Source organism: Pollachius pollachius (genome assembly GCF_949987615.1).
Source record: "Pollachius pollachius genome assembly, chromosome: 4".
Lineage (NCBI taxonomy): Eukaryota > Metazoa > Chordata > Actinopteri > Gadiformes > Gadidae > Pollachius > Pollachius pollachius.
In genome coordinates, this window is record NC_136937.1 from 17,788,398 (window position 1) to 17,807,272 (window position 18,875).

Below are 18,875 nucleotides of genomic sequence, written 5' to 3' on the forward strand. Positions count from 1 at the left end.
ACACACACACACACACACACACACACACACACACACACACACACACACACACACACACACACACACACACATCCCAAGTCACCAAGAGTACCTTCCTTATTATATAAGGAAGGTACTAAATCCATCAACAATCAATTAATTATTTTTTTTTACAATTTTCGTCAAGGCTCTGTTATTTGGAAATGTTCTGTCTTGTATATGTTTAATAGCATGTTTTATTATTAATAAAATAATTCAATTGTTAGTCTAAAGGTAACAAGTAATATGACTAGAATTGTAGTACATTCTGCTAATTTGCTTCGCTGTGCGTTTTATTTTCCCGCTCTGGAGTGTTTAAAGCTGTGGATACCGGATCAGCGCTCCTAACAGGCGCTGCAAACCTTCTCCCAAACTCTTCATCCCTCCCTCGGCCAATAACAGCGCAGGCTCAATTAGACCCACCCCTATGATTTGCTCATCCCCCCTGTCCGCGGAGTGAGTGACAGCCGGAGGAGAGAGGGGGCGGCCAGGGCCAGAGAAATCCCTTTTTTTTCCACTTCAGGGGGCTGACGATTGAAAGAGTTACACTTGTGTGCAGGAGCTCTGCATTGCAGGATAGCTCGGAGGAGCGGCAGAGAGGGGAACAGTGCAGAGAGAGGGTCACCGGTCCCGTCAGCCAGAAGGACCCCGCATCAGAACAACTTATGGCTTCTTGAGAAATAACGATTATCCCCTCCTTCTCTCTTTCTCTTGGGACTTTTGGCTTCTAGTTCTCTGCTGATCGCAAGCGCTGAACAAAGTATCAGTTGTGTGTCAGTCGAAAAAGTTGAATCCACTTGCCGTGAAAGTCACTGGCGGTCATGGATTCCCGAATAAGATGGAAAGTAAAACGGCGGATAAGGGACGCTCAGATCACTCTAGCGGCCATTCTCCTGTTCGTCACGTCGCCGGCCAGCTCAGGTAAGACGCCCTCGCACGGTCCTCAAGTCTTGACGCAAAGCCCGGAGCGTGTCGGGCAGAGATGGGGCAAACTTTTGAAAGTTTATCAAACTGACTGAAAAGTTGTATTTTGCTGATTGCCCATCCTCCTTCACCCTGAGTTGTCCGAATACCTCGAATAGTTTCATAAATAGCGCATCTCAATTCTCATTGGTTGTAAGCATTGCCAAACAGCCTTACTCGTTTGCAGTGACGAATTATTATATCATTAATAATGTTCCATTTGACTTTTATCTCCAGTGATGGTTAAGTCTCCCCATCTTCAATCTTCAATCTTTTCGAATGGAAAAGGGATGCGCCCTGCGAGTGTGCATTGAGTTCCTGACTAGATGGCTTTAATCACTTCAATGAATGCATGACATCACCTCGACCATAGTCCTGCAGCACATCTGTCAAATGATAAACCAAAAGCCATTTTCTTTAGCTTTTTAAAGACAGTGCTGGTCTTGGCTTTTACATTGAATAATCAGCCTGCAACATATGGTAAAGTCGCCCACTCTTTGCGTCGAAGTTCACTGAGTTTATTTTCTCTCTTGATGGCAATTAGAAGCACATCCCGAGAGGGCGTGGTCCCATTCCGCTACCTGGACCGATGATGGTTCGGGTACATATATAATAGATACATATAATACACAGCTATTGCATATCTATACGTATAGAGATGGATAGATAAATGGATAAATGGATAGTTAGACAATTTGATTGCCTAGATAGATAGATGGATAGATAGGCCTAGAAAGACAGATCTAAAGTGTAAATTCAATGCATGGGCCTTTTGAAGGCCCCAAAGTTGGGTGTTGTCACGGTAGACACTGAGCGTTGTTTGTGACCGTTTTGTCCACTCTCCTCTATGTGTGTATTATTAGTCTTCCATCTGCCTGGCAGAGTAGGTGGTCTCCCATAGTCTACCATGAAGCCCTGTCACAGGCCTTCAAGGTAAACAGATGGCCTTCCTGGTGCACATACCTCAGCAGCCCGCGAGAAGGTCCCTCACACAGGGTGTAGGCTGGGTCTGCCATGGAAGAGAAGCGCACAAAACACCAACACTCAGATCTGTATCTTGTGTTTGATGTGCTTTAGACATGTGTGGTGAATTGAGTTATTTGATGTTTGACGGTTTTGCGGTCATGTTTCAAATTAGGTATTTAGGCAACGCTTGCACAAATCCCCACTTGAAGCCGTTGGTGATAGGGCGACATCCGTACTTATAAAACTACACTTGGGCTGAACCAATCGGGAGAGAACTACATCTGGGCTGCTGCCAGGTTTCTCATCATGTCTCCTTACTAATGGAGAGGAGCGAAAGTGTGATAGGGAGTGCCTCAAGGGAGATCGTCGCTTCCTTGGCACTTGACACCTCAAACATGAGTAACCTTGATGAGCTGAGCGGCAGCAACATGCCAACTGCACTTTCGCATGTCATTTGTTTAGCTTTTCATTCAAAATTGTCAAATGTTGAAAAGATAAAAGAATATTTAATTATTTATTGCGATAACACTAGCTGTAACATTGCTAATCCCGAGCTTGTGACTGCTTGTGAAAGCCCCTGACCCAATAGCAATGAGATAGTAAATGATTTTGGGGTCATTAGAGCAGACTTACCATTAAGGGTTCATTGTGACCAGAACCAGACGAGCTGCTTCGGCCCCGGGGCCCCTCAGTATGTGGCTTGCAGGAGCCTGCCGTCGTATGCATCTTAACTCATGTATATGTGGGGCCCATTGAGCAGCTGACGACAATCATTCAAGCAATTTGATTTGTTCAAAATGTTATTTTTTTTGTAGGTATCAATTTTTGGGGGAATCCAGTGAATGTTAACGTTTCAAAATTAAAAAGATAAGAAGAGTTATTTGCTCTTGACGATAACGCTTAAAGACAAATCTGTTGTTTACTATTAATGCAAACGTTAATTCAATAGAAACGTCTAATAGACAGCAGCGTTTATCAACGCTGTATGTGGGGAACAAATTATGTAGTACTAAACAGCAGAATAGGCAACCATTTTTCCTTCAGTTCCCATAAATGAGGGTAACCCTGCATTAAAACCCACAAAGTGAAAGACACAGATAAGAAGAATGTCAAGGATGGTGGGTGGGGCGGAGGGTCAGGGGTCGAGGGTCATGACTTCCAGATTGCCATCACTGTCAGGTTTACAGTTTCACTGCCTTAAGACAGATATTTTTGCAGTAGATTAGGCGTCACTTCTTTTGGACAAACTAAGTGCACTGTGACAAATTTTGACATTTACTGAAGTTATTCAATGGATTTTGTACAAGTACATTATGTTTATCTGGCTTCAAGATCATTCTATCAACAACTTTACAACTTTATAAAGATTAAAAACAACTTATATCTTCATAATTTGAGTATAAAGGTTAAAAATAACTTATATTGTCACATTTTTATGATATGATAAATAGAGCAATTTGCACAGTGTTTTCAATTTGCACAGTTTTTCCAATGCATAAGACAATAGTTGAAAACAGATTTTCTCTTAAGGAAACATTTAAACTCTCCGACCCCAATGTTTGAAGGCACTATATTTATTGTAGACATTGAAATAACATTCTCGGAATACCTTCAGCGGAATGAAAACAGTAGTTGATTTTAGCCAAAATCATTGATTGCAAAAATAGTGCTTTTAAGATTTCATCGGAACTGTAGATAAAGTAGAGATTTTTTTGAAACGCTATATATATTTAATGTCACTTTATCGCAGAAGAACAAAAATGCTGCTGTTTAAATGTTGCTGGTTAACATCTGGAACTCATAAGGGCCATTGTGGCGTCTGCTAAGCCTTCCAAAAGGCAGAGAGAATGAAGTTCCAGATGGCCTTTTTCAAGTCCCATGGTGGAGGAAATGTTAGCATTCAAAAGAAGTACAATGGAAAGAAGACTGAAGAGTCTTCTTTTACACGGCGATATTACCTTTTTCTACTGGAGGTCAACTTTAAAGTATACGTCCAGGACAATATAAATATTTGTGTTGTTCTGAGTCAGCTTTATGGCTGAGGTAAAAGATGAGTAGAAGGTCAAACAAGCCTTCCACCGTCCACTGTTGCATCCCATGGCTATTCTGTTTGAAAAAGTTTAAAAGGCTTTCAGGATACACGTCAAAATACATCACCGTCTACAAAATTGTCTTATCACAGCACATATGACCTCTAATGATATGAAAGACCACGCACCTCAGACGGATGAGGAATACAAAAACAATTCCCCACCAATCTAAAACTACAATTCCTGGAACCGTTCCCACCGTCCGTCTCCAGAGGGTCAGGCATGCAGCCAGAGCTTTCATAACTCTTAAAATAATGAGTAACATTCCTAAGTTGTGTTCGACTCAATCAGAAAAATGGGGTGAAAACATAGCTGTTTGTGTGTGCGTGTGCATGTGTGTATTTGTGTGTGTGTCGATCGCCACGGTGCCAGGGCAGGAATTTGATCTAGCTGGACCGTGGAGAAAGCTAGTGACCCTGCCATTGTAGATGCCACATGAGCCTGTAAATGCAGCCATTGTGGGAAGGATTGTGAAGCAACGTTAATGCCTGATATTAAGATGGAAGATACAAAACAAACAGGGAAACTCTTTGACCTTGCCAAACAAAAGACCTCTATGACATACCCATGATCTGGACGTTAATATTTCCCAGACAGATCTAGATCGCCCAAATGATTTGCAATGTTCTTACAATCCCCATCTCAGTAAATGGTCGAGGCACAGTAGACTTTACAGGGTCTGAATGAAGGGCGGGTTTAATTCCATGCTGGTCCTGTACTCGTGAAACAAGTACAACTGTAATAGAATCATCATCAGCCCTTTTTTCTGTGGGGATACTCTACATATTCAAACATCTTTCCATTGTTCACCAGCAGACAGAACGAATGATGCAAACAATTTCACCATTAATTTGTCACAGCCTGCAGTGTGCGCTCCACAGCCAGTCAGAATGCAGCTCTGGTTAAGTCTGAGAGACTGAGTATTCGTTTTGGCCCTGTAACAGTACTGTTCTCTGTTAAGGGGTATTATAATCATTGAGCATGGAAAGAAGTGTATGAGTCATCCTTTCCAACCCAAATCCCCCCCTACCCCAGCTCCAACGCCGCCATGGTCCGGGCTCCAGAATTACTGAGGCTAAGCACTATTTTCCCCCAGTTTGGGGGGGAAATGAGAGTGATTCACTTCTTGTCACTCCTCAAAACCCTCGCTTCTGAACCAACCGTCCTATTTTTACGTTATTGGTTCATGAAAAACCAAATGGTGGAAGAATTGGAATGGAAATATCTCATAAAAAAAACGAGATGACGAGACATTGCGTGTGTTTGTTCAGGAGTGGGGGAAACGGCCCGTTCTCTTTATTAGTGGAGGTTTTCCCCCAAAGAATAATGTGCTGAGTGGAAAACTGGATGAAATGGAGCGGGGAATCTAGCAAAAACAATGCAAGTTCTAGCCTTTGTCTTTTGAAGAACAGATTTCCTTGTCAGGCCAAGCCCCAGGGAAATGTTTAACTTGATCTGTCTATCGTAATGATACAAGAGCTAATTATAAATATTGTGTAGATACATATGATGAGTAACACAGGAACAACTTTTACTTTGCTTCGGGTTAGAAGGTGAATGAAGGAATTGTGATTGATAGCGCATACTTTCTCATCGTCACCTTCTAGATTCTCTCCTCCTTTGAGGATTATATTGGGAACAGTTGTCATTTAATGAGAAATTTAAGAGGCTCATTTAGGTAGGCATGAAGAATAGGAAACCCTAGGTTCGTCTGTCTGTCTTCTGGCTAGTGAAAGACGAGATGATGATGATGATTATGTGTGAAGCCATTTTAACCTGATCTGCTGAGGAACAAAATCCACCTCTTGTATGAGAGAGAGAGAGAAAGAGAAAGTTGAGCAGATGGATATCATCAATTAGTATTAAAAAAGGTTAGCAAACAATACAGACGAAATATTGAATGCAGATACCATGGAACACACATCACCGATACACAGATAGGGAAAGGCACGTGAAGGCGTCCTTTCTTAAAAGAGCCACAAACACATTGAGAGCAGAGCAGCCGGGCGTCTGGACACAGACGAGGACACCAGACTCATTTTTTCCATCTTAGTCTCGAACACCACAGCTTGATTTATCTGGTGCTCTCTGTCTCTGAGGTACAGTCCGCAGCCACTGGTGAAGTAAACCATCTGGTACAACCCCCCCCTTTCCTTCTTGTTAAAGCAACACAAGTTCAGATCGAGTCCTTTTCCCAAAGTAATTGCCCGGGCATGACGCCTACCAATCAGCCGATGGAGTTGCCTGCCGTTTACCAATGTAGTAACACGCACGTGTGTCTGTGCGTGTGTGTCTATCGGACCGTCGTGTAGTGCGGTGTGTCTGTGCTCGTGTGTCTGTGGGATGGTGTGTGTGTGTGTGTGTGACTGCGCGTGTGTCAGACTGGCTGTCTTTTATCTTGTTTAGGCTTTTCCTGTTGTTTTGAGGCTGAGTGGCTGGACTCTGAGGAATCTCCGGCCCGCTGGCTCGCCGTCGCACAACTTACGATGATCATCGGATATGGCCCGGCTGGGACAGGGGAATGAGAGCATCTGAGATGTAAACAGTTAGATCTCTCTCTCTATCGCTCTCTCTCACTCACTCTCACTCTCTCTCTCTGTCTCTCTCTCTCTGTCTCTCTCTCTCTGTCTCTCTCTCTCTCGATCTGTCTGTCTGTCTGTCTGTCTGTCTGTCTGTCTGTCTGTCTGTCTGTCTGTCTGTCTGTCTGTCTGTCTGTCTGTCTGTCTGTCTGTCTGTCTGTCTCTCTCTCTCTCTCTCTCTCTCTTTCTCTCTTTCGGTCTTTCTGTCTCTCTCTCTCACCCAACTCCCTTTAAGTTCACCCGGTTAGAGTCTACCTGGCTGGGTCTATATCAGCACCAACAATACATTGTGCGCTGGCTCCCTTCAATATTTAGTTCAAAGATATATCTACTGAACTACAATGCCGTTTTTGGGCAGTCTGTGTCCAGGATTTATTTTGTGATTTGTCTTTAAAAAGTGCTCTCATGTTTTCCCCTGCGGGTTTGAGAATGTAAGTGATGAATGAAACTTGTGGAAGATTCAGTCAACCATGACTAATTTCAGAGAAAATTGAAGCAGCGTGGTGTCAGTGAGTTGCCAGTAAAATATATTGGTTGTGTGCTTGTGGTGTGTGTGTATTTGTGTTTGTGCGTGCCTGTGCGTGTGTATTTATATTGAATTTTGGGTGTAGCAGGATAGCTGTGTGTGTGTGTGTGTGTGTGTCATCAGCTGTTCGCCGCCCCCCCCCCCCCCCCCCCCTCATATCATGTCCATGTATTGCATATAACGTGATTACAGCAGAACCAATAATTACTGCCAGAGCCAAGTCACAGGAAACCCAGAATAAACATTTCAGCTTTCATCTGAATCAGTTTGGCAGGAAGTGGGCGTGTGTGAACGTACGGAGTGCTGACCAGGCGTGTTATCCGGCGGGGCGGAGCTTATTGGGCGCTTGCAGCGTTCATAATCAACCTTTCTGTGGGCCCGTGAAACATGGCTCCGGCAGTGTGCTACTTAACTCACTTCAAGGCTAAGCTGGATGTGAACCACACACGTCAACGCTGGCGCCCGTCCAGAGTTGGATAACAGCTAGACGAGGGCGCAATCAAGAGGGAGGACCCACCCCGGACTCACGTACCCCCCCGGCCCGGTCTCTGATGGGACCTCCTTGTCTAGGGAGAAAGAGGAGAGAGGAGAGCTGGAGAAGCAAAGCGAGGGCTCTCTCCCTCTCTCTCGCACTCTCTCCCTCTCTCTCTCTCTCTCTCTCTCTCTCACTCACTCTCTCCCTCTATCTCTTTCTATCTCTCCCTCGCACTCTCTCCCTCTATCTCTCTCTCTCTCTCGCACTCTCCCTCTCTTTCTTTCTATCTCTCTCCCTCTCTCTCTTTCCCTCTCTCTCTTTTTCTCTCTCTCTCTCTCTCTCTCTCTCTCTCTCTCTCTCCCTTCATGGCTGCTAATTACTGTATGTCCTGAAGACCAGGTCAAGCATGTGCTGTGGGATCAGGCCTCACTTCCAGGATGAGGAGGAGAGGGAGGTGAAGAATGTTAATCTCCCTCCCCCTTTGCACCACCACCATCCGCCCGCTACCACGCACCTCCAGAACACACACACACACGCACACACACACACACACACACACACACACACACACACACACACACACACACACACACACACGTACACAAACACACATACACACAGACACACTCTTACACACTCCCAAACACATATAAACTGAACTGGTTCAATGGCTAATAACTGAGGCTACACTTTTAGCATTGGGTTTTTTGGGTGAATGTGTGGCTTTTTCACTGTATCTGAAGTGAGCTGATGTTCATGCCTGTGTTTGCATTTTTAAACATTGTGCGATTATGAGTAAAAATATGCTTTTGTGTAAAGTCGGCATAATTTTGTGTGGTTCTGCGTGTCTGTGTCTGTGCATGTGGGCCTCTGTACGTGCACGCGTGTGCATGTTTTTCCGGAGGTGATCATTTTATGTCATTGACCATCACGAAACAAAGCGCATCAGAGTGTGTGAAGCTCAAGCCAGCTGCATGGATGCGTGACAGACAGGCAGAGCTACAGTAGAGACTCGTGTTCAGACAGGACGAGACATCACAAACCGTTTTCTTTTTTCAATCGGTGACTCTCTTTTTCTTGGGCCCGTGACCAAGTGCACACCGACCCAGTAAGCCCCGCTGGCCTACAGCAGACTCACCCCTCCAGAAGCCAAGGCCTCCACGGTGGTGTTTGCGCAGCAAGCAAAGGAGATTCCTGCCAGAGTAAGGAGACGGAGGTGCGGTGGCAGTGGCGGTGTGTTTTTGTTGGTTTGATGCAGGCTGGGAGGGGAGGGAGATGAGGTGCTGGGGGGTGCTGCCACAGTAAGTAGGTAAACACCTCACTTTAACAAGCTGAGATTGACACCCATACCTGTGGCTTAGGATGTGGTCACCACCGCCCGGGGGGGAGGGGAGGGGAGGTAGGGTTTCCTGGCAGGGGGCCCGGATGGTGGAATAAGCGCGATGGAGGATTGAGAGGAGCATGCACACGAGGGCTGGTCCGGCCCCCTCTCAGCGTGGGGTCGGCTCGGACGGCCGCTTTCAAGTCCTCCCGCCGCCAGGGTCAATCCGATGCTCTCCGTGTCGAGGAAACGGCGAGCAAACAAGACCCCCCCGCCCCCACCCTTTATGTTAGGGTTAGCTTTAGCGGCTCTCAGGACAAGGATCTTTTATGCTGCCCTGCCATACCTCCCCCCGTCCCCCCCCCCAACTCATGCATGGGAAGGTAATTGGCCCTCTCCCCCTGCCTGACCCTGGACTGACCCGGTGGAGCCCACCCCCGTTGGGTGGCGGGCCGACCGCCCCTCATCCGGGCCCTCCCTCCACCAGCGCTGTGTTAAGTGACTTATTGCAGAGGAACCTTACTGGGTTACCTGGAAGCACAGTGGGTTGATCCCGGTCCAAATCTCCACACAAATGTGCAGTGTTTTAAAAGCGTAAGTTGTCCTCTATGGGTTAAGCGCAGGCTTTTGCATTGAGTTAATGGTTACGGGACGTTTCGGGTTACCGGCTAATGAAAGGTTCTGGCTCTGGATGAGCTCGCACTACCAACAGAGACAGCTATGTGAAGCGAGGGACTAGGAGTAGGAATGGGGAATAGGGCTGCACAAAAGACATGCTGGGTAACCACAATCGTTTCCTTCCTTAAATCCGCTGATCTGGATGGGAATATTTGGTGTCACTTTGGATTAGCAGAAGCAACAGCCCACAGCCGGAGGTCAGGGCATAGTTAGCGTTGACTGGCGATGCTCTTGAAAAACGCCCTCCTCTCCTGTCTCACGCCACTGCCAGAGGTCCACCGCTAAGGGAACAACAGACTGGGAGCCGACGTGTCTCACTGTTTTGATGCACAATTAGTGGTGCCTGCTTCTTCCTCTATGAAGTTTGTGTGGGATATGATTGTGTGAAGTGTGTGTGTGTCTGTATGTATGCATATGTGTGTGTGTGTGTGTGTGTGTGTTTGTGTGTGCATGCGTTTGCGTGCATTTGTGTGTGTGTATATGTGCATGCATATGTGTGTGCGTGTGCGTGTGTGTGTTTGGTTAACCTGCATTTGAGCGGTCTCACCGCGGCGGCAGGGTGCTGACCGTATTTAAGTACAACCTTGGCTTGGGTTCTGTGGGCGCTGTTCGGCCTCAGGGCGGAGGATGTTGGCACATTAGAGAAATGTAATTTAGTGGTGCAAGCGGGCTGATGTGGCTTCTACAGAGAACACTGAGGCTTTGGTCACGCAGCAGAGACGCTCGTAACGCTGTCCCTCAGACTTTACCCCGGTGGAATTAGGACTCGGGTGCCGACTTGATCCGAAGGTAGAAAGGCAAGACGCAGCGATGTCTTACAGAACGCTTTCTTATGTCCCATTGTATGACAAGTCCAATGGTTTATATGGTGATGGTTCATCCCCCTAAAACCAACACCCGATTGAGCAACATTTGTTTTGAACGGATGAAAAACTATTGGAATAGCATTTTGGCTGACATTATCACAACCCATGAGCTGGAAGTAAGGGAGATTGAAGGATTTTGAATGCTGAAACTACATACACACACATGCACACAATCACTCACTCATGGCAATGTGATTAAAGTGATTATAGCACTTTAGTGGTCATTGCTATTACCAGCACTCAGAACATATTGTTGTTTCATGTAAACTCTAAGAAGTGAATTTAATGTTCCAATTATCATACTATCAGCAATACATTTTTTGTCCAAAAGCGACTGCTAGTTTTACCAAAGAGCAAGGGCAAGCCATTTTGATTGGCGGTTGATAAATGACATAATTAGACCTACCAGCAAACTAAATGACTTAATTACTCCCAGAGTGCCGCCGCATTACATTAGCGGCCCCCTCGGGGCTACATTAACTGGGCTTTAGACACCACGGTGACTAAAGCGTTCTCTCATCGCCAGTGTCTGCAGAGTTCCGCCATGTCTCTGTTCATTGTGGTCCGATGACAGGAGCAAGCTTAGTTTACTGTTCGGTCACCCTACTCCTTACCTTCTCCTAAAAAGGTCCTCTGGTTCTGCCATCTGCCCCTCCACTGGAATGCTTACGCACAGGCCTGCTAGTCTGCTTGTCATACTTGACCGTGTAAAAATTAGGTGTGGAATGTGACATCCTCAATTATTTTCCTCCTGAAGTATTGTCCAGAATTATATCTGTCACCGCTTCAGATATTTACAGTTGAAATGCTCCCCCAAGATTTATTATGCTGCATATGGTTCCTCCACTGCCTGCCTGCCACATTTAGAAACACAAAACCGTTTATTAGGACTTGAAGGGCTATGGTGTGGACTGAACAAATGTTCAGAGACTTTGAACCCTCAATTCACATAAACCTTGATAACTGTATAGTGTCGTTGAATGCTTAAGGGTCTCAACGGTTTCATTATTTTGCTATGCTGACAACAAACGAGGTTTCTTCAGCGTGTTTTTTCTTAAAGATAACTCTGTAGAAGTGAAGGAGTTGGGGTTGTTTCAAAATGGCGGAGGCTGTGCAACAATTTCCAAGCATTTTTGGGGTTGATCTCCATAGCGCGTGAGTATAGGCCTACATGTAATGCGATCCAGCTGGAGGTTGTGGCAGGGCAGCGGACAAAGTGAAAACAATCCTTTGCTCTGCACCCCCCGCCCCCGCTTTTCTTCCCTGGGTTTCAGCAGCTCTTTACTGTCCAATGGCCATTGAAAGATCTTCTGAACGACGCCATTAAGTGTGTGTGGTCCTGCCGTCCGCACAAAGGCCTGCTTTACCTATGTGTGTGTATGTGTTCCGTGTGTTTGTCAGAATGTCTGTATAGGATGGATGTGTGTGGGTCTTGTGTTTGTGTGTTTCCAATGTTTAAGTATTCTCTGTTGATGGCGCATAAAACGGTACAATCTAAGATGGCATGCCAAATTGTGTCATGGGTTTTCCCAGAGGTCCATTTTCAGTAAATGTCATAAAAGCTTTTGTAGTTTTGATGTGGTCCTAGTTAGCTGTTAAGTGCTCTTAAGTGACTGCCATCCGCTTAGACAATTTATCTTTTCGCACATGAATGTGTGTGTGTGTGTGTGTGTTTGACAGCTTAAGAATTTGGTTGTCAAAGTATGTGTGTGTTTGTGTGGGTGTGTGTGTGTGTCTGCATGTCAGGATCTGTATATAAGTGTGTGTGTGTGTGTGGGTGTTTGTGTGTGCGCGTGTTTGTGTGTGTGAGGATGTCTGTAGAAGAGTGTGTGTGTGTTGTATTAAACTTAACCTCTAGCCTGTGTGAAGGCCGATCAACCCTAAGTGTGTGTGTGTGTGTGTGTGTGTGTGTGTGCGTGCGTGCGTGCGTGCGTGCGTGCGTGCGTGCGTGAGTGTGTGTGTGTGTGTGTGTATGTGTGTGTGTGCATGCAAACACGTGCCTGTGTTTGCATGCATATGTATACTGTATGCACAGGGCCCCTAGCTGCCGGAGCAGCTGTGTGCTCTTGGTGGTTTCAGCGTGGCGGCGGTGTGGTCATGGAGGTCAGACCCCGGTGTCCCTCGGTTCTGACCCAGGGTGCTGCAGCGATGGCTGGGTAGCAGCCGGGGGCCGGTGCCTGAGGGTGTGTTGATGATAGGGCTGTGGCTCGCGGGAGGCCGCGGCTCATGGAGAAGGCTCTCTGAGTGGATGGATTCATGGGTGGGTGAAGCATGTGATTATGGGCAGTCTATAAACGGGTTCTCTGTGTCTCATCAGAAGGATGCTGAAATAGACAACACACATGTTCTCGTTGGTGGCCGATGCTGTGAAACGTCCCCACAAACTTTGCACAATGTTAGCAAAAAAAAAAGAAAAAAACATCAACAATGGTTTAAGGATAAATATTCAGTTTCAGGGTTTCAGGGTCAGAACGACAATGTCCGGCATTCTTAAAAGGCAGACTTACTGGTCTGCTCTGGAAGAAGATTGTCGGTTCGTTCTTGTAAAAGTCTAACATGTGTTTCTTTGTTTGTTTCTTTGTCTTCTCCTCGTAGCTGATCCAGCAGACCTTTTGAAGATTTTAGATTTTCACAGTTTACCCGAGGGAGTGTCGAAAACAACAGGCTTCTGCTCACATCGGAGGTCAACAAACGGACCGGATGTTGCCTACAGGGTATCCAGAGAGGCCCAGCTCAGCGCGCCAACCAAACAGCTGTACCCAGGTGAGTCTTCACCCAGTCCACACACAGAATGCCCCAGCAGGAACCATACAAGACACAAATCTGCATTACAGATCTGTGTCGGTCAATCGTCAAAGGCATTCCACGTGAACATTTTACATTCAGCCACAGAGAAAAAAAGATAATGTGGGAGACAGGAAGGTAAACATGAAGAGACAGCAAAATGAAAAGAAAAACCAAGACAAAACAAAAAGACTTACAGGGACAGAACGAATGAAAGAAGAAGAACCAAATAAAGGAAGAAAGAAAGATAGAAAGACAAAACTGAAAGACATTGTGTCTGAAATAAGGAAAGAATGAAAGAAAAACAATGTAGAAAACATACTGACTGAAAGAAAATCAAAGAGCAGGACATATATGTAGGGGGCTGAGCTGTCCGTTTCCTATTTGGAACCCCTCAAGGCTAAGACAGTAGTCCTAACTTATACACAGCAGTAAGCGACAGATATGCAGCAAGAACTGAACTGTACTGCAGAGTTCTTCCATGATGATCCAATAACAGGGGGAGGAGCAGAGGGATGGAAAAGGCAGGGAGAGGGGGAACGAGAGAGGGAGGTGGGGGTTCCACTTTTCCTCTATTGTGCTGACGTGGCGCTGGGAAACTGTTCTGTGGTGCAGAGCTTGCACTGTTTTCTCTCTCCTCCTACTTTTCCAACTCTTCTTTTTTCCTTCTTTGTTTTTTTTCCCAGCGACTTCACAATTGGACCTTTTATACTTTCTGGGCTGTAGTATGTGTTGACCTATATCGCTCTCCGCTCTAATGCTTGAGAATGTTCTTAGATCAAATATACTCACATAAAAGTTGATGATACTTCTGATTTTCATTTCTGTGTCGGGATATAATTCTGCACTGGATGGCCATGTTTTGTAAATTGAGGAGATGATAGTAAAAAAGTTAAAGCTTAAAGACTTAGGAATATTGGGTTCAAAATCGAGATCTTATTGCAACTACTGTCTAAAATCTCTTCATGCCGGCCTTTCTAAAAACACTTTCTAAAAGCTTATCGTGCAAACTCAATCTAAATTCTCTTCATGGCAGCGCTATATAAATTATATTCATGCCAACTCTATCTAAATTCTCTTCATTCAAACTTAAAGCTTGTCATAACAGCTCTATCTAAAACTCGTTATGCCGCTCTTTCAAAAAGAATACTGAATGGCAGCTCTATCTAAGTGCTCTTAATATAAAAAGCTCTATCGAAAAGCTCTTCATGCAAGCTCGATCCAGAAGCCCATAGAGCTCCCGTAGAGCTTGCATGTATCCTGGACTCAACTGTAATTTTTGATAAAAGAGTGCTTCATGCGGCTCTCTTTAGATACAGGGTGCTGTAATTACACATGTACCAATCTAGATTTTGCAAAATAATAGTTTTGCAAAATACAAGGCAACCGGGGCCACTTGAGGGACTTCAAAAAGGCACCACATGGTCGGAAGATACAAACAGAAGAACTATCTGTTTGAGACTTTAAGGAACTGTAATATACTATATTATGGCCTGTGATGTGGTGCGCTCTATGGCTCTATTCTCTTGGCATTCAAAGTGTCTAATGCTAACTGATGCCAGAAGCCTGCCAAATGTGTGAGATCATTTTTTTCCATTTTATGGAAATCCCCCCCCAGAAAAACTTTACTTTTGTCCTCCTAATATTTGATTCGAACCAAAATCTCTCTCTATTGTTGAGAGTATATTTCTCCTTGTCATCATCTAAACACCCGCGATACATGTCTTAAAACAAGCAAACGGAAGAAGTCAGAAGCTCTGGCGACATACTAATGTAACCACAAACGAACCATGGTTGTGATGCTTCGGGTTATGATCTTGAAAATTAAGAATACAATTTACTCTGATTGGGAACATGTTGTCCCGGGACCCCAGAACCACAGTCTGCCATGACGCCTATGATGTGCTGGAAAGAACAAGTGCAGACATGCGATCATTAAGCAAACACATGGAAGGGATGATTCACCCTGAAACGTTGGCGTCGTATTGGAAAAACCAGGGGGGCTGCTTACGGTCGTTTCCTCCTCACTTCGACCTCACGTGGGAATCTGGTACTCCAGGGCTCTCCGGATCCTTTTGAAAGGGTCTAACACCTGAAACATTATCCCTAGACCTAAAGCCTAGTCCTAGTACTAGCACTGGCACTGGACTTAGCCATAGCCCCAGCAATAACCCTAGCCCTAGCCCTAAAGCCTAGCCCTAACCCTAGCACTAGGACTAACTTCATGCCTAACACTAGCCCCATCACTGTCCCACACCCAAGCCCTCAATCTAACCCTGAACCCTAGCCATAACAATAGCACTAGCCTTACACTAGCCTTTGCCTTATCCATAACCCTAGCCTTTACACTAGCACTAGTAGCCTTAAACTAGCCTAAGCCCTATCCATAACGGGCCTATATAATAGGCCCTAGAGCTGATGATGCATAAGTATGGCGCATTTATTTGCATTTCATTACTAATATAAGGCTTTATTTTAGCTGATCTACCTGATTTACGTAATGGATGTTAATGTTACTTACTACAAAATACATTCTCAAAGTGCATATTTGGCCCGTCTTTATTTCTTCTCTCTTACTTCTCACTCAAAAGGACTCCAATAGTTAATGGTCCCATACAGTCCAGCGATTTTAGGAAAATACCTCAAATACTAAGGAGGAGATTTGGCCTCGGTGTTGACTGAATACCCTATTAAATTGCAGACTCATTTATTTTCATCCAGTGTCCTGTGTTCACGTCACCAACAGATGGCCGAGCAGAGCCGTCCACGGCTAGCGACCTCACCGCAGGGCTCTGATTCCTCCGGTGATTGTGAAGATCTTCTGAGCTAAGGTCTAAGGTTCCCTTAGGTTCCCTGGAACTACAGGAGGAAAGAAAAGCGAGGGTGAGGGTAAGCACATGGCAGGAGATAGAGGAGGAATTATGCCAGCTCAGCGAAAGAAGATACCATGGGCAGAAAAAACACCAGCTCTCCTCTCCCCTCTAAAAACCTGAGGCCAAAACTCTGAGCTATTAACTGTAATAGTTCTCCCAGAGACGGATCCAAGGAAACGAAGAGACCTCTTTTTTAACGTGCCTTTTTTTTCTAATTGTTGGTCGGAGGTTTCTTATTTTTTCTAACTACTTCCATATGTTAACTGCTCCCACATGCTAACTGATTTATGTTTACGACAACTAACCCAAAAGGCGCTAACTTTAACCCCCTCTTTAAGAAAAGGCATGGATTCAGTTAACCCTGGCTCATCGTATCCTATCCCGAACCCTTAACTACAACTTTAACCCTGATCGCAGGTTCAACCCAGAACACTAGAGCTGAATAAGTGGTTGAAGGGGTAGAAGTTTAAAAGTGGAAGGGTAATTGTTGCAAATCATGTACATCAAGTATGTTAAATTAATCTCCTAACCTTGTTAAACCCACACCTACGCTTACACTGTATAACTAAGTCTTCAATGAGATGATATAAGGCCTCATTCTCTACCTCTCTCTTTCTCTTTCTTTGGGCCTCTCTCTCTCCCTGTGCCTTACACAGAAAGGCATCTTCCACTGAGCATGCCAAGCTGAATTCCTCAGAAATGCTCACTGCCAGGACCTCTACTCTGAGCATAGGGCATGAATGATTTAATCAAGATAAACTACAATATGACCCAAATAAAGTCTTAAGAGAGGAGAGGAGAGGCAGGAAATAGTCCTAGCACCTCACGACACTGAGAAGCAGACATGCCGAAACCCAGGAGTGAAGGAATGGAAATGAAAATATAGAATGTCTGTTAACGACAAAACCAGACTTTTCCATCGGAGACCTGAACTACAGTCCTCCACACCCCGCCTCCTCCTTCTGCTCCCCTCAATACATATTCTCCTTCTCTCGCTCCTTCCTGCATCTTGTCTCCCCCCCCCCCCCCCCCCCCCCCCCCCCCCCCTCCAGAGCCCCTCATTGGTCGGCCATCTGCATTGACACCTTTCCTTAACGTTAACCTGGACGGGAGCTCGGGTTTCCATCCGTCTTATTTTTCCATCACGGCTCCGGGGGGGCCGGGGGGAGGACTTACAGTTACAGAGGGCTTCTCTACAAAAGCACCACAGACCGCCGGCCATGTGTCTCTGTTCCTGTCTGCTGGAATTCCCTCGCTCTCCGCATACCAAACTGTTCAGCGTTACCGCTGGAGCCCAACGAGTGGATCTGCCTCCTCTTCCTCTCTTTGATCCATCCCTCATCAGGCCCGAGATATAGACGTTGTGGGATTATTAATAACACTGCTTTTATTGGTTTAAACTCTGAACTCCGAGCGTTTTCCATCAGTTGTGTGACGTAGTATTTCGTGGGGCCCCTTCTCTCTCCACCTCACGTGGAGGAAAGGGCCCTCTTAATGGGGCCTTGCAGAATGTCCAGTGAGGGTTCAGGCATCTGTCTAGCAGATGTGGCCGTCTCCAACAAAATGGAGGTTAGCGATTAGGCTCCAAAGTGAAACCATTAAACACTATAGGCTAGACATTTCCTTAAGCTTTTCTGATGTTTTAACTGCTTTGAGGATCCTGTTGTGTCTGGAATATTTACTTTCTACAACTGTATTTATTATCTGTTTGTTTCCCTTGTATATTAGCTTTTCCTTCTTTCTAAAACCCTTTTTTCAACCCCTGAAACTCTTTTCATTCTTGTTTATTTGTCTTGGGGGTTTGTCTTGCTTGTTAAATATAACAGCAGTAGCTGGCATGGAGGTACCTGGACAGAAAGGGATTCTGGGTAATCTTTTAATGAAGTCTGTGTGAAATGCACAAGAGATCATTTGTACTGTTATCAGTTCCCAGCTCCTCTAGTGTGTGTTTAAATCTTGCTCTGACAGGCTTGTGTCTGGGTTATTCCATTAGTTTTCATCCATAAACAAATGTGCTAAGGTCTCTAAGGGCATGTTGCTTGAATCTCTTTGATCCGTCTCTCTCTCTGATCCTTCTCTCTCTCTGTCTCTCTCTCTCCCTCGCCCACATACACCGCCTCTCTTACAATCCATGCACCTATATGTGTGTATGTGTATCTTTTATCCAGCTTTAATCCACTTTATCTTACTCTTTGATCCCACAACTCCACTCCCAGTGGAGCGATGACGTTCATTTGTTCAGAAACGTGTCACTGAAAAGCAGGTAGGGGCCATTGGCGTCTCGCCGTAGGACGTCCACAGGTGAGGCGGCCATGGATGGTATCGAGGGATCGAACCTGGAACCTCTGGTCTGTGTCTCTAGAGTCAAACCCTCCTGAACCCAATCACCTCTGATCCCCATCCGGAGTATTGACAGTGTGATGTCTCCCCCCTCCCCTCCCCCAGGTGATGTGTTCCCTGAGGACTTCTCCATCCTGGCCACCGTCCGGCCCAAGAAGGGCAGCCAGTCCTTCCTTATGTCGGTGTACAATGAGCAAGGCATCCAGCAGCTGGGCCTGGAGGTGGGGCGCTCGCCCGTCTTCCTGTACGAGGACCACACGGGGAAACCCGGCCCGGAGGACTACCCCCTCTTCAGAGGGGTCAATCTGGCCGACGGGAAGTACGTTCACGACCGGAAGCATTTAATTGTCTTGAATTTGGTCCCGAAATTGTGTTAATTGTCGAGACTGTAAATGT

The 18,875-nt window shown here is 45.7% G+C and overlaps 1 protein-coding gene across 5 annotated transcripts in view; it reads left to right on the forward strand.

Annotated features, from left to right (window-relative positions):
• Positions 1-560: 560 nt before the first annotated feature.
• Positions 561-18,875, forward strand: part of col5a1 (procollagen, type V, alpha 1) — a 70,052-nt gene continuing 51,737 nt past the window's right edge. For all 5 annotated transcript variants that reach the window (XM_079735049.1, XM_079735050.1, XM_079735051.1 and 2 more), the window contains exons 1-3: positions 561-939; positions 13,078-13,245; positions 18,585-18,798. In XM_079735049.1, the coding sequence (XP_079591175.1) occupies positions 840-939; positions 13,078-13,245; positions 18,585-18,798 (482 nt within the window). In that variant the 5' untranslated portion in view covers positions 561-839. The remainder of the gene's footprint in view (positions 940-13,077; positions 13,246-18,584; positions 18,799-18,875) is intronic.